At 41.5% G+C, this 21,956-nt stretch overlaps 1 protein-coding gene across 3 annotated transcripts in view; it reads left to right on the top strand.

Moving 5' to 3' along the window:
• The window catches only part of neurl1aa (neuralized E3 ubiquitin protein ligase 1Aa), a 56,662-nt gene that overhangs the window by 3,563 nt on the left and 31,143 nt on the right, over window positions 1-21,956 (top strand). The window contains exons 1-4 of one of the 3 annotated variants that reach the window (XM_061830127.1): window positions 7,544-7,606; window positions 13,715-13,851; window positions 13,948-14,058; window positions 15,687-16,008. In XM_061830127.1, the coding sequence (XP_061686111.1) occupies window positions 13,996-14,058; window positions 15,687-16,008 (385 nt within the window). In that variant the 5' untranslated portion in view covers window positions 7,544-7,606; window positions 13,715-13,851; window positions 13,948-13,995. Of the gene's footprint in view, window positions 1-7,026; window positions 7,065-7,355; window positions 7,607-13,714; window positions 13,852-13,947; window positions 14,059-15,686; window positions 16,009-21,956 lie in introns of those variants that run through there. The other 2 variants (XM_061830126.1, XM_061830125.1) reach the window with 2 other exon arrangements.

The following is a 21,956-nucleotide window of genomic DNA, read 5'->3' on the forward strand; positions in this document are numbered from 1 at the left end:
GTGCCAGTGTGAGTATAGTTTTGAGTTACTATGATAGGCCAGAGGTGTTAGCAGTTTGTGCCCTGAAAATGATTTTTTAAATTGTCTTTCTTTCTAATTAATCTGTCCATAATGACAGTCAAAGAATACTGTTTTCACCAATTTTCCTAACTACACTTGTCAATTACTATGCAGATTCGGAGCAATCAACCGTGTGTCAGTTATTAGAGATGCAAAGTCTTTGTTGACTGCCCAAGTGCCTTTGAGCAAGGCACCAAAAATGGCCCACCCTGTAGACTCAGTGGTGGAGTCAGTGTTTTTGCAGCAGATCCCTCCTTGAATGCTTGTATTTGTCTTTGTGCGCAGTGTTGACAAAAACACAAGAGCAGAGTGAATTTCCCTTTAAGGATTATACAGTATTTAATACATGATATTGGTACAAGTTTTTATTCCAGATTTATCTCAATGCTACTGTAAATTTGTCCTTAAAATACAAACTATAGTACAGTAATTACAACGAGTAATAATAAATTGTATACGTACATTGTATGTAGTGTTTAAAAACAAATTGTAAAAATACATTGTGGATCAAGAAGAGTAGCGGGGAAAAATATGCATTGAATTTATTGCTATGGCAGTTTGACTCAGTTGAAAGAAAATATCCAGTCACCTCTAGAGCTATTTGGTGATTAGAAGAGCAAAATAAAATAGCCCCCAAAAATAGGATGTATATTTTTGATTAACTTCACCGGGGAAAAGTAGCAACAACCCTTGTTTGTGTCTGTTAATTATTTACACTACTTCCTGGTGTCTTTCGGACTGGTTTTGATTCCGAAAGTTGCACCCCTTCAGGTGGTTCTCTGGTGTGAGGTACCAGAACATAATGAAACCATGTTTGTTGAGTCGGTTACATAATCCTGTCTGCTACGGTGTGTGGGCTAGCATCTTAGACTGTTCAGTGTCTAAGTTATATCCAAAATTAACTACATTCAATAGGTTCTGTAAATAACTTTTAAAATGACAGTCATGGGATGTGGCTTAACTTGTTGATAAATGCATTATATTCCCATCAATTTACTTTCATATATCTGAGCAAGCGTAAGGAATACGAAACTTTAATCAGCATACACCAGTTACTAGGGTGTGACAGAAACATATGTCTCAAGGTCAGGTGGCAATGGGGAAAGCATGTGTCACTGTCATACAAATGAGACTTCTGGCTTTGAGCTGCATGTGAACTTTATTAATGTATGATAGAGGATCCCCTCACAGGACACACACATTGATGCACACTCTAAAATAGCACAGACACTTGCATGTTACTATTGTTTGTTAGACATTTGTGCAAGGTTGTGTTTCATTCTGAAACTCCGGTCACATTTATGGGAACACTCACATTACCTCGAGCTGGGATATTGGTGGCACTCAGTCAATACACCCTACATATACACACACCTCTCCACCAGCTTGTTTTTGGTATTGCAAAGTGTCAGGGGCGTGTTAATGTCACTCCCTCGCGCGCATCTGCTCCTGGCAGTGGGCTCCTCACGTGAGCTTCATTGATGGTAATTGTGTTATGCATTTTACCCTTGTGTGTCATGTCATTAGTTGGGAGTTCGTTGTGTGAATACATGGGTATATGTCCCTCATTGCGATGTCCCAGTGTGCCTGTGGTAGTCAAGTCTTTTTAGACTACTTCTCGTGTATTGACCTCAACCTGGAATAAACCACTCTTGTAAAATCACATCCTCACCTTGGACTCTTGCATTTGGGTCCCACTCTTTGTCCCTTCCTTGTGACAAAAAGAAGCATCATTGGGTTCCATAGACATACACTGTGTAGGATAGAATGGACTAATTGATTGCTGTTGTATAATCTCAGTGAAAATAATAGTGGAACAGCAGAAGAGCTGTAGCACTGCACTTGGTCACTTAACGCGGGGTCTTCAACTCCCCTGACTCACCTCTCCCTGGCACACCATCAGGATGTGAATTATTCAAGTCAATTTCCATTTGGATAATCACAAAGAAGTGCACAAACGCAAATAGTTGTGTTCACAATAATATCTCTTGTCAATATTCATTTAGGTGTTCTACTGATAGTCTGCATTAGGGTGCAGGTGATCTGAAGTCGATCCCAGTTGACTTTGGGTGAGGGGCCAACAAATCCAGGACTAACAGTCAGTACAGTTTTCACAATTAATCAGTTCCAAAATGTCTGACTAAAACTAAATCATACAAATCGTACCCAATATTTTTAGTAACATAATGTAAATCCAACAAGTGGCAGGACCCTGCATGATATTTAATTGCTTTTTGAGTGTGTCACGGGATGTGAGACTTTTTTTTTTTTTTAAAGACTGATGCAGTCATTGTTCGATAGTATTTATGTATGAATTGTGTGTTTCTTCTATCCTTTGGACAGAGGAGTACAGGATAAATATACTTATTAAAACAGTTATAGTTTAACGTTAATATGGTTCTGTTAGGACTGCGGTGGTTCTTGCACAAATGGATAAATGAATGTACTATTAATATTAGGTTGCTCTAAAATAGCATTTTCAAGCCTTTTGCATCTGAATTCCATCTTTACCAATGTGAACATGAGTTTATAGCATAAATTGTATTGCATTAACTTGCCCTTTGCCTGCCTCGTTTTGCTAATGGTCTCAAAGCTGCAAACAAATTAGTTAGGTGATAAAACGTCCATCTATCCATCCCTTTTCTATCCTGTTTTTTTTTAACCTCACGAGAGTCGCGGGAGTGGTGGGACCTATCCTAGCTGTCATCTAGCAAAAAATAAAAAAAAATTAACCCATTTATTGACAGGGTGGCGATTTTTTGCCTTATTGAAATAAAAGTCTCCTAACAGGCCACAGTCAAGGAAATAACACTTATTTTTCGTTTAAAGCATAAAACAAAGGGCAAAAAAGATATACCCTCTCGTGGGCAGCATCCCAAAACTGAGACGGGTATGTTATCAGTTATGTGAAGTGGTACATACTAGAGATGTTTATTAATTAATTCTTATTCTAGAACGACACTTACCCATTAAAAATATTGATGGATTAGGATTTTGAAGACGAATTTGGTTGCAGACTGACCTTTCTCCCATTCTTCTCTTGGAAATTACTCCATGTGTACTTGAGGCAGCCATGTTGGGTCAGGAAAGAAAGGGAAATAACTCTGTGCTAACTTTGACCGAGTTATCCTCTCCTGATACCAAATTATGGGTTCAGATTAAAACACTTAAATATTTTGATATACTGAAGGATATAATGTGTGAAAATCATGTTCCAAAAATGGGATGCTGCCCACGAATTAACTTGGGATCTCATTTAGTATCTGTACAATATAAATATTAACACAAAAATCTGTGCATCCTTCTGCATACAATCTGCCTTCCTCATTGTCCCACACTCTACACACCTACAATCAACCATTAAAGGGGAAGTCCGGTTGTTTGGATCAACAATGTATCCGACAGTTCATGTCATATGTACTGTACCTTGAAAATTTGAGGTTAATCCTAGTATCATTTAATGGTGTTTTGAGATTATTTTTATCAGCAATTACGAATTTTCACGGGCGCTGCCATTTTGGTGAGTCACATGACTTATGTGGGTGGATGTGATCTGTTACGTGCGCAAACAAAGAAATGATCGCCGGTTTGCAGTGTCTTCCCATGCAGTACCACCACGATCCAACACGGTAAAATACATTAATGTATCCCGAAATTTTGCCATAATTCGGATAGCAATAATCCATGGAATGTTCAGTGGCATGTTCTGCCCAGTAAGAAAAAGAACAATTTAAAGGAGAAGCCCACTCATGGAAAATAACGATGTGATCAGATAGGTCATGGCATTGGTACTGTAACTTTAAAATAAAGATATTCATCAGATATCATTTTACCTAGTTTATATCAGCAATTTTGAATGTTCCCGGTCGCTGACATTTTAACGAGTCACATGACCTACGTGTGCGATGTGACGTGTCATGTGCTCAACCTGAGGCTTGGTTACGTTCCTGCACAGTTGTCGGAGCTGATTTCTCAGATTTATCCTCATCTGATGAAAAAATAGAAGTATTGGTTGATCGGGGAGACTGAGGAATACGTCCATATAGATTTGAACCTGTAGCTGTCAATAATGTTTAATATCCGGATGGTTCTTCGGACAGGAATGACGCAGAGTCTGACTCCTCAGAGGTCAATGCGTGGGACATAAATGCATACACTAAGGCCCCCGAAGCTCCACCCAGACCTCGCTCGCAGCTGGCCTTCAGAGTTTGCTCGCTAACGGCTGGCTGCTGGTTCTCTGAGACCAGATTAACCAGGGACCAGATTCAGATTCAGATTGTGGGACCCCGACCACCCAGTTGGCGAAAACAACCTTTCCCACAATATATGGACCTACCTTTCACTGATGGGTTCTACCATCCTTCATGGCCAGGAGTGCTCTCCTCAGTGCAGTCCTTAGCTGGCTGGCCTAAACACACTGTGCGTCGGTCTCCGTGTCGTTAGATTCACGTCATTCCTTTCCAAAGAACTATCTGAATATTCAACATTATTTGCAGCCACAGGTTCAAATCTGTATGGACGTATTCCTCCGTCTTCCCGATCAACCGATGCTGCTATTTGTTCATCAGATGAGGATAAATCCGAGAAATCAGCACTGGCCCTAATTGTGCGCCCCTGAAAACTCATAATTACCGATAAAAATCTTCTCAAAACACCATTAAATGATAGAGGATTAACCTCACATTTTCAAGGTATAGTACATATGAATTGACCTTTTGGATACAATGTTAATCCTAACGACCGGAGTTCTCTTTTAAAGATAATGAAAAACAATGGAAATATAGGGCTTTAATAACATGAGAAATGGGACTATGACTAGGCAAGGGGATATAATTTAAGATTCTCAAGTTGACAGCATTTCTAAATTTTACAATCTAATATCTAAATTTGATACTGACAAAATTGTGTCAATGTAGCTTTAGACTGTGATAGCTTATTGAAATATTGAGCTGACTGTTTAATAAGCATTCATCTATATTTAAAATAGCTACAATTCAATAAGCAAGTATGCATGAAATTATATTTAAAGTACACATTTTGTGTGGGTATAAAACAATACAAAGATAAAGTGTATTTTCAACTGAAAATTAATATTGTGTCCTGAAAACCAAAAGTCATGTTTTGACTGAAACCAATTGCTGTTAAATGCAATGCAAGCCCTCTAGATACAAGGGGTTGCTAAGGAACATGAATTCACACATAGCAGCTGTGCCTCTTTAGAACTCAGTAATGCATTCAGCTCAATTTGCCTTGGACCATGTGCTCCCAAATTCAATTGCTCTCCTGTGGTTGTGCCCAAGACAAAAGGCTATGTCAATGCTTTTCGTGGGTAACCGTGTAGAATGAAATAATGTATTTATTTTTGGATACAAATAAATGGTCGGAGAAATTGTGCCTCATAGAAATTGAACGAGTGGGAACCAATTTAATGATGACCGGGCTGCAACTAACATCTGTCACTTTCAGCAGTTTTTCCCTTAAAATACAATGACAGTCTTTGCATAATAAGCACCAACACTGACTTTGGTCAGTATATTTATCTTTACAGTGTATTTTAAAGTTCAACCATTTTGAGATTGGCAGATGCCGATGCCCCAATTTCCATTATCTGTTCCCACTACATTTACTACAAGAGGGAGCAATGATACTTGGCCTGTTAATTTTTTTTCCTCCTTCCCACAGTTATAAATTGCATTAACAATGGTTAGCATAGCTGATTGGAGGTTAGTTTAAAAAAAAAAAAATCCCAATAGCATTCAGGCTAATTTGCCAACAATACATTGCCGCAAAAACAAGGGGCATCAAGTCTTACAGTGAAGAACCCGGCTCTTTGGGGAAAGGTTATTATTTGAATTAAAAAATAATGAAAACTAATGAGGTTTTAATTGTCTTTATTTAATTACAAACTCTACTACAAGAAAAAAAGTGAATTCCTATTTCCACTACTGTGCTTCATTGTGGTCTGTTTTGGAGGTGACAACCAGATTTTAGTACATTTTATTGACCTCTTGATGGCCAAGTAATGATGAGTAAATTAATCAAAATGAAGCATTGGTACATGTATCGAAACAATTGACTGAAAGTATCGATGCTTCATGAGGCTTGATCTCAACATCACTCGGACTGGCACACAATACCAGGAACCGAAAATTAAGTAGGTAGTATGCAAGAATGCTAATTACAAAGACTATGGAAGCGATCAATGCATTACAATAATTCCAACATGTCCTTCTCCCTGTTGGACTTAAAGGGGAAGTTCACTCATTGAAAATAACAATATATCAGATAGGTCATGTCATTGGTACTGTAACTTTAAAATGAAGATTTTCATCAGATATCATATAAGGTTTGTTTATATCGGCAATTTTGAATGTTCTCGATTGCTGAAATTTTGGCGAGCCACATGAGCGGATGTGACGTGTCATGTGCTTGGTTATGTTCCTACACAGTTTTTGTCAGTGCTGATTTCTCAGATTTATCCTCATCTGATGAAGAAACAGAAGTATTGGTTCATCGAGCAGTCGGAGGAGCCGAGCCGCCACAGCTCGCTCGTCAGACTCCGCGTCATTCCCATCCAAAGAACCATCCGCAGCTGCAGGCTGGAGCTCTGGGTGCCTTTGTTTACCCGCTTATGTCCCACACGTAGCCCTCCAAGTAGTCAGACTGTGTCATTCCCGTCTGAAGAACCAACCGAATATTCAAAATTATTGACAGGCACAGGTCCAAATCTGTATGTGAGGCCGTAAGCCGAGCTTCGGTGGTGTTGGAGGCCATTAGCCGAGCTTCGGCGGCAGTGGCGGAGACCGTTAGTCGAGCTTCGGCCGCAGCGGAGCTCGCTCGTCTCTGCGTCATTCCCGTCCGAAGAGCCATCCCTATATTCAACATTATTTACAGCCACAGGATCAATTCTGTATGGAAGTATTCCTCTGTCTTCCCGATCGACTGATTCTTCTATTTCTTCATCAGATGAAGATGATTATGCTGGTGAAAGGGCGCAATTGGAAGTAAGCACAGACATTCTCCTTCAAGGAATGTCCAGCTGCCACTGTAAACAGTCCATCATGGATAAACATGAAGGATAATAAACACAAAATAATTAAAGACAAAATACAGTGAACAAACGATATAGAGCTCTTGAAGATCGAGGCCTACTTGACATAGTATATTTTTTGTTCATTTGTATTTACTCAGTTGCTCACCTTATGATGTGAAAGTGCTATAAAATGTGCATTTTTAATGAATATCTGCAATATAAATTATGTGAATTGATTTAAAGTTTGTCTTTTGCTTTCTAGACTCCATTGGTGGGCCCTTCCCATCCACATCCCACCGCTGTCACCACAAGAACAAGAGATGCCTGCCTATCCAGTGTGCCAGTGTTGGTGGTCCCTTTCCAGTCAGCCCACTTCTCTTTCATCCTAACGCTAAGGGTTCTCAAATTGTCATGGACCTTTCTCAGAAGATAGTCAAGAGGCAGGGTAGTTTCTGCAATGCTATCACCTTCAGCAACAGGCCCATAGTCCTGTATGAGCAAGTCCGTCTCAAGGTTGTTCAATTCATCCAATACTTTGCGTCATGACAAGTCTATTATACAAAGTTTGATTTCACTGCAGTGTTGTTTCTGCTACAAAGCCAACACTACAATGTAATTGTGAAACAAATTAATTGTGGAATCAATTATCTTGGGAAGCGTGTGTCTTTTGTGGTATTGCAGCCTCAGTCTAGGGCTTATGAATTGGCTTTTCAAGGCAATAGTGTGTTTTGGATCTTTGTAACTAATGGGGTCTATATATGTAGATGCCAATTAATTTTTTTTCAAAATTATTTTAAAATATGTATTTCTTATTTTACTTCAAAACCTGAACCCTTTTGTACAGATCTATCAAATACAAATCAGATTTAAAATTATAGGTTATAATGTTGCACTTTTTCAAGACTGCAAAATATTATGCAGTCAATAGAACTGCCAGCAGCATGTTGTTTTTTTTTTTTTTTTAAACAAAATTAGTCACCTTATCGCAGTGGAAAGGTTTGTGTGTCTCAATGATCCTAGGACCTAAGTTGTCTGGGACTTCACACCTCTGGTAGGCTGACCGATGGCAAACAGGTTCTTGGTGATTGACCGGACAAAGCATGGCCAAAAGACCCCCGTGATGCTAAACAGAAATGGATTCAGGTTTCTCTTGCCCTGAGAGGGGTCATAGGGCTCCCCTCTGGAGCTGGGCCTGGAGAAAAGGCCCAAAGGCGAGCAACTGATGGCCAGGCCTGCACCTATGGGCCTGAGTCAGGCACAGCCCAAAAGGGTAACATGGGACCCCCTTCCCATGGGCTTACCACCAGTGTGGGGAACCTGGCGATCTGATCCTCTGCTACAGAAACTAGCTCTAAGGACATGGAATGTCACCCCTCTGGCAGGGTAGGAACCCGAGCTGGTGTGTGTTGTCAAGAAGTTCCGACAAGAGATAGTCAGACTCACCTCTCCGCTTGGGCTCTGGTATCAGTGCTCTTGAGAAGGGTTGGACTCTGTTCCATTCAAGAGTTTCCCATGGTGAGAGGTGCCAAACAGGTGTGGGTATACTTTTTGTTGGATTAATCGGAAAAACCTATCTCATATTTGTTCTCTTGATTGTTTTTAATGCTTCTTTTCTTAATGTGATGCGATCAAGATGCCCATTGGGTGCTATGGAAACTTTTGCTAAGATGTGCTTCAATATGATGCAATGAAGTTTCACTGGGTGCCCTGAACACATCAGAAAGGGATGCAGCAGATAACATAAACACTGATGATCTCAAGAGGATGGTGAAGACTCAAAGACTCAAATTGGCTATTTTCGTCGCAGTTGCTTTGTTTGTCACATTTTCTTTGTTGTGATGTGGACCGCGCTATGGAATAAAAAGGAGGAATCATGGAGATGTGGGCAGAATGGGTTGGAGATTGTGAAAGAGACACATCCCATGTTCTCCTCGGGAGTAAGAAATTCCTCTTGTCTTCCTTCATTGAGAAATTGTACTTTAAATGTCCTGAGTTGCCTGGCTATCACCGGTTGCTATATCACCGGACACGTCACTGACCATGTCCCTGAAGAAGCTGTCCCTGACTAAGCAAAAAGCTGCGTAAACCTGACATTAATTTGATCCTTGTAGCCGGATTCCAAGACGCTTTAGGATTCCAGTGGGTGTGTTGAATACCAGAAAGACCGTGGCCACGGCAGACTCCTTCCGAGTCTATAAGACCCTTTCCGGGACTGGTGTGCGGCCCACCGGCTGGTATCCAATGGTTGACAGGATCCAGAGATGGACGGAAGACAACAGGGTGAGTCCAATTTGGTTCAAAAAGAGTGAAACCGGTTCAAAGAGTAAAGAGGGAGCTCCTTGGGAGCAAGAAGTTCCTCTTGTCTTCCTTCCTTGAGAAATTGTCCTTTAAAGGTCATGTGTCATGCCTATAAACATTCTAAAATAGATATTGTAATGAAAAATCCATATAAGATTCTCTTCAATGTCCATACGAAAAAATAAATATGAGCGGAGAACACATCATCCATGCGCAAAGTTGGGGAAGTCTCATTCGACATCCAAGTGGTAACCATATTGCCTGGATCGTCTGTTCATTACGTCACACCACGACATTCGCCAATGAAAACAAGCTGTGCCACCTACTATGGGACACAGAAGCTCTTTTCAAAGAAGAGAACATCTAACAATCGAGTGAAGTGACTGAGGCAATATTACCCTATCGTTTCGAGCCATATTTAGATCATATGCGGATCACTTCTAACTAACAACAGATTCCCAGACAGTATATATGACAGCAGTCACTCACATTTGAAAAATGTACGGGTGTGGTCTGTCATGACCACACATATAGAGTAAGCGGGTGTGATGAGGGATGGAATCTCAAGACCTTAAAATAACTTACAGAGTTGTTATACCCGAGTATGTAGTTGTTACCTAATACCATAAACATAATATATTGACACTGCACAGACTGAGACAGACATTTTTAAAGAGGTCAATTGACATTCAATTTCAAAACAAAGTATTCATATAATCCAATCATTTTATTTCATCACAATGCATTGTTATAATCTATCGTAATTTACGGCGGTATCTATTGTTGATCCATTGATGAAAGCTAGCAGTAGATGCTCTACAGTGAAGAAAATAAGTATTTGAACACCTGCTATATTGCAAATTGTCCCACTTGGAAATCATAGAGGGGTCTGAAATTTTCATTGCGTGTCCACTGTGAGAGAGATAATCTAAAGTGAAAAATCCAGAAATCACAATGTATGATTTTTTTTAATAATTGATTTGTGTGATACAGCTGCAAATAAGTATTTGAACACCTGTCAACCGTGTTTGGAGGAAGACGAATGATGAGTTCCATCCCAAGAACACCATCCCAACTGTGAAGCATGGGGGTGGTAGCATCATGGTTTGGCGGTATTTTTCTGCACATGGGACGACGACTGGCCTGTATTAGGGAGAGGATGACCACGGCCATGTATTGTGACATTTTGGAGAACAACCTTTTTCCCTCAGTCAGAGCATTGAAGATGGGTTGTGGCTGGGTCTTTCAACATGACAATGACCCAAAGCACACAGCCAGGAAAACCAAGGAGTGGTTCCGTAAGAAGCATATGAAGGTTCTGCCATGGCCTAGCCAGTCTCCAGACCTCAACCCAATAGAAAATCTTTGGAGGGAGCTGAAACGCTGTCTTTCTCAGTGACAGCCCAGTAACCTGTCTGATCGAGAGAAGATCTGTGTGGATGAGTGGGCCAAAATCCCGAATGCATTGTGTGAAATCCTGGTGAACAAGTACAGGAAATGTTTGACCTCTAATTGCATAAAAAGGCTACTGTACCAAATATTAACATTGTTCTTTTCAGGTGTTCAAATACCTTTTTTGCAGCTGTATCACACAAATAAATCCTTAAAAAAAATCATAATTTGTGATTTCTGGATTTTTCTTTTTAGATTATCCCTCTCACAGTGGACATGCACCTACGATAAAAATTTCAGACCCCTCCATTATTTCTAAGTGGGAGAACTTGCAATATAGCAGGGTGTTCAAATACTTATTTTCTTCACTGTATATCTTCCTAAAGCATGTAGACTGGAAAGGTTTTCAACTTCAAGATAACATGGTACCACAGGAGAAAATGACCATTCACATTTAGATATGTGGACAGACTAGTTTTAACGTTAGAATTTAGATCAAGTCAAAGTAAATCACAATCTCATACTTACTATAGTTAGATATTGAAACATTACCTGTATATCCCAGAAATGTTTTCAGTGTAACTGAATTTCCTTTGACATGGCTGATGATGTTGCTGACTTTCGACGTAATTGCGCTCGCAGTATGTGAAGAGGCTCCGAATATGTGCATTTGGCATGATTTACGAACATGCTCAGTACGGTTAACTTGCATTTCCTGTTTCTGGGTGAATACTGATTGTTTAGGAAGGATCAGGCTTCTTTTGGTATCAACGGTTATGAAATAAACACGTAAATTAATGTCAAGACCAACATTCCCTCTTTAATTTTTTACGTGTCTGAGCAAACACACTCAGCCCGTGAGCGCCCCCTTTGACCACTGTGAGCAACATTAAACATCTGCACTGTGGTCAGATCAGTGTCATCCAATGAAGCTACATATCTCATTCAATGATTCAGATTACAGCATTCACATTACCATCAAATATTTTGAGAACAATTCTGTGTTTTTGCAAACTTATCATGAAAATGTCAACAAACAGAAAAATACACTGCTAACCAAACCAAGTCAACTAAGAACTATAAATTTGAAAGGTCGCTTGCAACTGTTTCTTTTTTTTTTTAACCTTCAATGATATCCCTGTCTGTTTTTATTGTTGTAAAACTGAATTATTGTTTGCAGAATATCTTTAGCAATGCATGTTGAAAGCTGAATGATGCTCTCAAACAGTTTTAAGGTTAATGTTATGTTGCCTCCTATATTTAAAACACAGAATTAGCTTTTTGTGGACTGTATTGTCTGTGCTTTCATCCTCGATCAGGCTGTGTCAAGGTGGATTTTTAACATTATACACCATCTCATCCTGTACTTTTTAATTCGGCTTCAAACCAGACCTTTTTTACTCCAAAAAGAAAATCTCATCCATTTTCACCACTTTTTGTCTATTATTCACATAGCCCAATATTCATTAAAGCAACAGCAATTTTTTTTTTTACTTTTACCATTGTTATCGAGAGTAAACACAAGCAGCATGTCTCACTCTCTTTGCTCTACATTGCCCAGACTGTGTTGCTAATTAAAGCACTAGTGGTCTTTGTAATTATGAGTGTGCTCCTTTAAGAGCCAGAGGGGGGCGGAGTCAGATAAACTAGCAGGTGACCGTGTGCTTCCGTGTTAAAAAAAAAAATAGTCAGGCGGTGGTTCACTGCGCTGGAACGGTTTTCATGTGTGCTGACAATCTGCGACAAGGGCAGAGTTGCATTGGTCAAGATTACACAAAATAAGTGACGTCTTTCAATACCGATGTATTTCTACTCATAACAAATTTTATGCGTGAGATTTTTCGTGCTCGACTGTGCAGATTTGCGAGTACGATGGCGTGCCCGTCAAATCACAGCGACTGTGACAGTATGCGTAGTGTACTCAGGCACAAGCGACGACAACGCTGTAAAGCGGTCTGACCCGGCCCCACGATGAGCCACCGCAGCCCAGTGCCGCGAAGAGCCACCCTGGCCCGGTGGCACGGCGAGCCACCCCGGCTGAAGCCGTGATCGCTGCGAATGAGGCACAGATTTGGCTTACTTATGCAGACTTTTTGTTACATTCTGAGAAGATTATGTCCCCCCCCCACCCTAAACTACTATTTTTTTTAGTAGCTGTATACACACCTACCTGTCGTTTGAAACCCACAAAGCTCTCGTCCTTTGGACCTGTGCAATCCATTTTTCACGACGAACCGGGTCTTTTTGATAAGTATGAAGAATAAATCCATGAGTGTTCGAACAATATCCAGCAATACAACAATCAGGCATTTTGGCTAGCATGAAGGAACAGTGAGCTACCTTCCAGCAGGTAAAATTAGTATAAACATACGAGACCGCTTGAGTGGGCTTCTGCTACTAACATCACTTCCTGCTTCTTCTCAAAAACAAGTCCCTTGAGAGGATTTTCACGACTGGAGTGACAAAAAGCATATATGTCAAAATCATGTCGTGTGGTGAAAAAACAGATGGGTCCATTCTGGCTGCCTTTTTTTTTTTTTCATCAATAACATACTAAAATTCAGGCATTTCATGACAGTGACACTTTAAATGTTTTGGGTTGCATGAGCCTGGCTTTCATTGGATGCAAAATCACCAGACACGTCACTGACCATGTCCCTGAAAAAGCTGTCTCTGACTAAGCAAAAGGCTGCCTAAACCTGACACTTATTGCCTCCAGGCTGGGCATCTGTATGTAGGGATTATCCCAGGTGGATGAGAAAGTGGCTTTCCTTCGCCTTCGGGTGGTGAGTTGGGTCTGATGGTGTGGGAAGATGCCGGTCCGACGTGGCAGGCCCAAAGACTTTGTGAGGGTCTGCTGCGAATGGTTGGCATATTCCCCTGTAAGGAGTTTCAACTCCCACCCCCGAAATAATTTTGCTCATCTTCCAGGTGAGGTGGGGGACTTTGAGTCCAAGTGGACGATGCTCCGCATCTCAATTGCTGAGGTGGCTGACTGGAGCTGTGGCCGTAAGGTTGTCGGTGCCTGTTGTGGCGGAAACCCCCGAAGACTTTGGTGGACACCGACGGTGAGAGATACCGTCAAGCTGAAGAAAGAGTCCTATCGGGCTTTTTTGGCCTGTTGGACTCCCGAGGGAGCTGAGAGTTGCTGGCTCGCCAGGCAGAATGCAGCTTTGGTGGTCGCTGAAGCATAGGAGGAGTTCGGTGAAGCCATGGACAACAACTTCAATATGACTTCGAGGAAATTCTGGCCACCGCCTGGCGTCTCAGGAGGGGTAAGCAGTGCACCATCAACACTGTGGATAATGAGGATAGGGCATTGCTGACATCATGTCGCGGCGTTGTGAGTCAGTGTGGAGAATATACTTTGAATACCTCCTCAATTCCACCGACACGCCTCCCGTGAGGAAGCAGAGTCTGAGTTCTCTGAGGCAGGATCTTCTATCTCTGGGGTTGAGGTCACCGAGGTGGTTAAAAAGTTCTCGGTGGCAGGGTTCCCGGGGTGGATGAGCCCATCTCAGAGGACCCAGACTCCTGTTTCCATGACTAAGTAGAGTCTGGGTTCTGTGATGCGGGCTTCCCTTTCTCTGGAGTTGAGGTTACCGAGGTGGTTAAAAATCTCCTCTGTGGCAATGCCCCGGCGTGGATGACATTCTCCAAGAGTTTCTAAAGGCTGTGGATGTTGTGAAGCTCTCCTGGTTGACATGCCTCTGCAACATTGCATGGACATTGAGAACAGTGCCTCTGGATTGGCAGACTGAGGTGGTGGTTCTCCTTTTTAGGAGGGGGGACCAGGTTGGGTGTTCAGATTATACAGGGGGATCACAATACTCAGCCTCCCTAGTTTACCAGTCAATCTATATTCCCACCCTCCCCTATGGTCATGATTTGTGGGTCGTGAGCCAAAGAAGCTTCCACAGGGTGTCCGGGATCTCCCTTAGAGATAGGTTGAGAAGCTCGGCAGGAGGGGCTCAGTGCTGAGCTGCTGCTCCTCCGCATTCTGAGGAGCCAGATAAGGTGGCTGGGGAATCTGAGGCTACCGGAGACCTCCCTGGTGAGGTGTTCCGGGTACGTTCCACCTGAATGAGAGGCCAGGGATGGCCTAGAACACAATGGAGAGACTATGTCTCTCAATTGGCCTGGAGACGCCTTGGATCCCTATGGAAGAGCTGGATGAAGTGCTTGGGAAAAGGGAAGTTTTCTAGCAGCTTCCCTGCTAAAGCTACTGCTCCCGCGACCCAACCCGGAAAAGCCGGAGAAGATGGATGGATGAGTGGATAAATGCTTCAAGCATATCTGACCCAGAAGACACCTCAATTGTTTTGGGAATTACAGTAAAGTCACAATACATGACAAAAAATTCTGGTCAATGAGCTACTCAATCAGGGAAACAAGACGTTTCCATTCGTCTTTATTTATTTATTTATTCTGACTTAATTTTGAACGTGGACCAAATGTGTGATATAATATGCACAATACAGTATCTGGGCCAAATTAATAATAATAAGAAGAAGAATAATAATAAACCATGATAGATTAGCATGTGGATGGAATGATTAACTTTCATCTTTTAATATTCATCCATCCATTTATTTTCTGAAACGCTATTTTCACGAAGATCTCAGGAGTGCTGGAGGCAATCCCAGCTCTCATCGGGCAGGTGGCAGGATACACCCTGAACTGGTTGCCAGCCAATTGTAAGGAACATGGAGACAGATGACACATGTTCTGCCAGATTTATTTATTTTTAGAAGTCCAGTTAAATCAGACCAAAAACAGAACCAATGTCACACCCAGGATATGATGTCAGATCTATTTTCCACAAGGGCAAAGTCTGTATATGCTGGTTTACTTTTTGGTGCACTTAAAAATGACTGACTTTAAAATATGTTTCTCCCTCCAGATAACTAAAAAGCAGTGTTGTTGGAGTGGAGCACTACGTCTGGGGTTCACCTCCAAAGATCCCTGCAGGATAAACCCAGACAACTTGCCAAAGTATGCCTGCCCAGACCTGGTGTCCCAGAGTGGCTTCTGGGCAAAGGCTCTACCTGAAGAGTTTGCTAACGAGGGGAATGTTATTGCCTTCTGGGTTGACAAGAAGGGCCGTGTTTTCTACCGCATAGATGAGTCCAGCCCCATACTGTTTTTCAGTGGAGTCCGAACCATCGAGCCCCTCTGGGCTCTAATTGATGTTTATGGTTTGACCCGTGGAGTGCAGCTGCTCGGTAAGATTTTTGACAGCTCAACTAAGACAAATATAACCTCCAAAAGGCTACATCTTAACCGTTGGTGGAATTTTATTTTTACTAGTTAAAACCTTGTGTATCTATGGTGGATTTAGATGGAGCTACAATTTTAATGATCAATCTTGTGCTTTTTTTCTGCATGGATTCAAACTGGAAGATAGTTAAACACTCCTGACAACTTTTAAGTGATACAGTCAAATTTGGTTTATTGAAAAAGTATATTATATATCTATTTAACTGGAGAAATTAGTCTTAAATATTTAATACCAAGGATCTCTTTTACAAGCAAACAATATGAGTGTTGTTCATATGCTTGAGTTATGCACTTCTGTTGTTTCATGTGGGGAGTGAAGTTGGGGAGGCGGTGTTTTTTTAAGTGATGTTTCCGGTGTACTTCCCCTGTCTTCATAAACCGATCTGTGCACTTAGGGCGACATTGTCCCATTGGCCCACAGTGTGACTTTCGCACTGCACTTGTATTCCCCGCCATTTACTGTGCGTAGGGTGCAGGGAGAACAGTGACCCTGATCTTAACAGGAAGGGGTCCAATACCTTTCTCCCCTTGTTTGGATGAGAAGTAAGCTGCAGTTTAGCTGTATGGATTTGTCATTTTTGTAACAAAAAGCACTCAGTTTACTTTTACTGAAAAGGAGGACAAGGTGAAGATCGGCAAGCAAGAAAAAGAGTTCACGCTCCTTTGCAAGTTATATCTTTTTTGGACCACGCTTAGGTTTACCTTGAGCTGGTTTAAGTTACTCTTTTTCTTTTCCACAGATATTTAATGTCTGCAGTGTGTGGGGAGGCTTTAATTGATGATGTGGCATACAATTGTGTAGTTCCCACAGTTGACTATGTATTCGGATAAGGACCTCCAGCTGTATCATTTCATTTTCAAGGGATTAACAGAATTTTAATTACTAAAGGATGTTGAAACAATGGTTAGCTTGTCAGATGGAGTTTCAGTTCAGTGTAGTAAAAATATTTTACCAACCCAAGGTTTTGTCTGAAATCTATGGTGTTCATCTGTGGAAGGAAGCCAGTTGTAGGAACTCTTTCCATTCAAGCAAACACTGGCTTAGTCTTTAACAGAACAGCAGTCTCTTCTTATGCTGTCTATTTTACATCTGGGTCATATGCAGGGCTGCCTTGTAAGCACAATCTCATTTTTCATTTGGGTACTGGCCGCACTCCGCACAAACAGCGGTCTTGTTTATTGTGGTTGTGAGACTGCTGATGGTTCGTATAGACTTTATGCCAATTTGATCTGTGATATCTGTATTGGCCGATAATGAGCATTTTATGCTGATTGGTTCATCGGCTTTCTTGTCATAATTCGCCAATATGATCAATGACATCATTGATCGCTTCGGCAAGACAGTTACTCCGTGTCACCATTATTCCTAGTATATTTCAATTTGAACAAAAGTGAGTTTATTTTTAGCATCCTTGTGTGTCTTGTGCGGTGTTTGTGGTCACCGGTGCTCAGGACAGGAGAGGACATTCGTTTTGTGTCAGGCTTGCTTAAAGGAGGACTTTGTTCAAAATTTACATGTACAATAAACCTTCCAATGTGAAGTAATATTATTATTACATATATTTTGGACATACATTGAAAAAATGTGAAAATAATGAATAAATTTGAAATACTAGCAAAATCTGGACATGTGCCAGCTTTCACAGCCAAACCCGGAAGAAACATCCTTGACCCCGCCCCTGTCGTCGTCGGTGCTTAGCATTACAGGCCATTCGTTCTAGCTAAGCCAAGATGCTGACGTGTTGTGCAACAAAACTGAGGAAACACACCCACATTTCTCCTTCTTTAACCTCCCGTGGAGTCAACCTGACAGAATAAAGCTCTGGCTGTCACAGTTGAGGCTCGTTCATCAGCAGGGAAATTTGCACGCATCTCATCATTACTAGTTATTCGCCGCTGAGTTATAGCATCTCGTGCTGGTACTGTATAAGCAACAACACACTTTATGAGGCGGAACGGTGGCGCAGCTGTTCGATCCCGGACCTCAGGAGTGTGGAGTTTGCATGTTCTCCGTGTGTCTGCATGTGTGTAAAATGACTCCTGCCCATTGTTCTCCCCGTGTTGTCTGCATGTGTGTAACCTACCTCCTGCCCGTTGACAACTGGGATAGTCTCCAGCACTCCTGTGACCATTGTCCGGCTAAGAAAATGGATGGATGGATATATATGTGCACAACACTTACCGGTTAATATTTACGGCGATGCGCGCGTGCAAACCCCCATGGCCCACCTCCCGCCATCCCCGCCACCAGTCGATTGCGAGATGCTGGCTGCTTGAAAAGTACAATTTGGGGTAAAAAAGTCAGGCCACGCCTGCTATATATTCTTTATATCTAAACCAACTAATCAGAATATCCTCATCATCCGCAGTTCATATAATGAGACTGTTGATGTTTGTCGTCAGCGCCACGCCCTTCCCAAGATGTCAAGTTCTACTTGCGTTTATTCGGCCTCGAACGCTTGAACATTGTACATTGTTATTTTTGTTTTGTTTGCTCAATGGCGGGAATAGTAACACGGAGCATCGACTCGCTGTTATACACGCTTTGTTGGCTCTGAGCACACAACACTTCCCGGTTTTTATTTACGGTGATGTGCCCGTGCAACCCAGACACCCCCCCCCCCCCCGCCGCCGGTCAATTGCAAGAGGCTGGCTCCTTGAAAAGTACAACTTGGGATAAAAAAAAAAAAATGTCTGGCCACGCCTGCTGTATATTCTCTACATCTAAACCAACTCCTCAGAAAAGCATCAAACAAATCTCCGCGGTCCATATAATGGGATTATTGTTTGGCATTAGTGCCACGCCCCCTCTCCAACACGTCAAGTGCCAGCTGGATGTATTCTGGCTCAAGCGCACAGGCTTGAACATTGTACATAGTGCTATTTTTGTTTTGTTTGTAATTATTTTTCAGAAAAATTGGCCACAAAATGTTCAGTAATATGTACCCACAAGCAATCCGGGGTCCGAACAGGAAGCACTGCAGGTGTGGCAAATGCTGATTGGCTGTCAGTTTTTGAACCGGGCTCATTGGAATGTCTGAGTGAGAGAGGAATTTCGATAATACTTTTCCAATTTAAAGGAGGCTCTTGGTGAAATCTGTGGATAACTTTGACATTAAAAGAAACACTGAACCCTCATCTACTAACTTTTAATGTGTGGTCCCATTCCTATTAGTTTGGGCAATGTGTTCCTTCAAGGTTCACATACTTTTAATATGATGGGGCTCATAAGCAGGCAACAAAACATCAATATTATCAATTCTTGGAGTTTCTCAATGTTTATTGACCCGCCTCTCTAGGATTGACCACAAATGTTCAATGGGATTATTATAATATTAATATTATAAATTAAAAATATTCTCAAAAGTGGTTCACAAATTCATAGTTCACAAAAATTAAATATATCTCCTGGTTTAATCTTACCATCCCAGCCAGGAAAACTGAAGAGTGAACCCATTGGGCAACAATCACATGATATGCTTTAATTCTATTGCTCTGCTTTAACCCCGAAATGTCGATGTGTTAATCTCTGAGTCACGTAGTTCTCACTTTTGCCTTATGGCAACATACGCCATCATGTTGGAAAACCAATTGTTCGTGGATGGTTGGGAGAAGTTCCTCTTAGAGGATGTTTTGGTGCCATTCTTTGTTCATGTCTGTGCTTTTAGGCAAAATTGTGAGTGAGCCAAGTCCCTGAATAATCTTTGCTGTTGGCATGACACAGGACAGATTCTAGCGTTCACCTTTTTCTTCCCCAGACAAGCTTTTTTCCAGATGCCCTAAACAATCAGAAAGGGAATACGTCAGCGATAATGACTTTACCCCAGTCTTCAGCAGTTCAATCCTGTACCTTTTGCAGAATATCACTCTGTCCCTGATGTTTTTCTTGGAGACAAGTGGCTTCTTTGTTGCCCTTCTTGACACCTACCCATCTTCCAAAAGTCTTCACCTCACTGTTGGTGCAGATGCACTAAACACCTGATTTCTGCCATTCTTGAGCAAGCTCCACATTGGTGGTGACCTGATCCGGAAGTTGAATTAACTTTAGGAAATGGTCCAGGTATTTGCTGGACTTTCTTTGGCACTCCTAAGCCCACAGCAATTTAACCTCTATCTTTGAAGTTCTTGATGATTTGATAAATGGTTGACTAAGGTGAAATCATAGTAACAGCAATGTCTTTGCCTGTAAAGCCTTTTTTGTGCATTGCAATGATGACTGCACGTGTTTCCTTTCCGGTAACCATAGTTAACAATGATTTCAAACACCACCTTCCTTTTAAAGCTGTTCTTCTAACCCAATCAGCATGACAAAATGATCACAAACTTTATCCTCATCAACACTCTCACCTGTGTTCAAGAGAATCACAGTGACGATGTCATCTGGTCCTCCTGTGTCAGGGGTGAATTGCAATGGAAATGTTGCAGGGCCATTGTTTAAATAGAGGTAAAGGTAAATAGAGACTTTGCAATTAGTTTCACTTCTTCTCATCATGTCATAACATTCTGGAGTACTGTACATTCAAATTGGCATTATAAAAAATGAGGTAGCTTTATGAAAATTAATATTTGTCATTCTCAAATGTTTTGGCCACAGCTGTAGATGGACAAAGATAAATTATTTATGGTAAATGTTTTTGGAACAACTAAATCCACAAGTATAAAAAGTAAATGAGTAGATCATTTAAACAGACACATTGCTCCATCATGTGATCGAATCGGTGTTAGGTCATCGTTTTTTAAACTCGGTGATTGATCGGCCCCAAAAATCCTAATCGTTCATGTAAAGCCCAATCACTGCATCACTGTTTTTTAATTTTTTTGGGGGGGAAAGGGGGTTTTGTTTGGACTTTGCAGTTTTTGTTTTTTTTTTTTTAAGTTCTGTGGATCTTCTAATCTCATCACCCATCTGCTGATAAACCCTTTGGCTTTAACCTGTAGTACTTTCACATTTGAGACCTTTTTGCTTTTTGCTTTTATTCTTTCTGGCATGATGAATGGTTGTGTTTCCTTTGTCTCGTTGGCAGAAGGCAACATAGGAGACCTTACTCAATTTTTGATACTGCTTATCACCATATGTCCGGTGTGCTGCTGACCCTGGGACTGCACCCTCAAATGGTTGCCAGCCAATCGCTGGGCTTCTTAAATCAATTTTTTATGTTCTGCAGATGGGGATCGGATCACCAAGGTTCCCGCCTTTGGCTACTGCTCAGCTCACATTGGACCTGACCTCTATTGCTGCTCTATTGCTACATTTTTGTTTTTGCATTTTGTATGTAAAAGGCCATTTTTTTCCACTCATGCAAGTGCACAGTTTTAGTAAGCAGAATTCTCCAGTGATTCTGCAATGTTTATATATGAATGAAACTGCTTGTAGCGGCATGGTGATGCAGATGTAAAGCGTTGGCCTCACAGTTCTGAGGACCGGGGATTAAATCACAGCCCCACCTGTGTGGAGTTTCCATGCTGTCCCCAGGCCTGTGTGAGTTTTCTCCGGGGACTCTGGTTTCCACCCACATCTTAAAAACATGCATTAATTGGACACTCTAAATTTCCCCTAGGTATGATTGTGAGTGCTGCTGTTGTCTGTCTCCGTGTGCCATGTGATTGGTTGGCAACCAGGTCAGGGTGTACCCTGTCTCCTGCCCGATGACAGCTTGAATTGGCTACAGCACTCCCACGACCCTTGTGAGGATAAGCGGCTCTGAACATGAATGGATGGGTGGATGAAACTGTTTGCTAGATATCTGATTCTTAATCTGCGATTCTTCAGCGAGATTATCATTCAAGTTGAGTTCATTTATATTCCCTTTATCACAAAAATATTCTCAAAAGTGCTTCACAAATTCATAGTTCACAAAATTAAATATATCTCCTGGTTTATAGATAGAATCCC

Source organism: Syngnathoides biaculeatus, chromosome 9, assembly GCF_019802595.1.
Source record: "Syngnathoides biaculeatus isolate LvHL_M chromosome 9, ASM1980259v1, whole genome shotgun sequence".
In the NCBI taxonomy this organism is placed as follows: domain Eukaryota; kingdom Metazoa; phylum Chordata; class Actinopteri; order Syngnathiformes; family Syngnathidae; genus Syngnathoides; species Syngnathoides biaculeatus.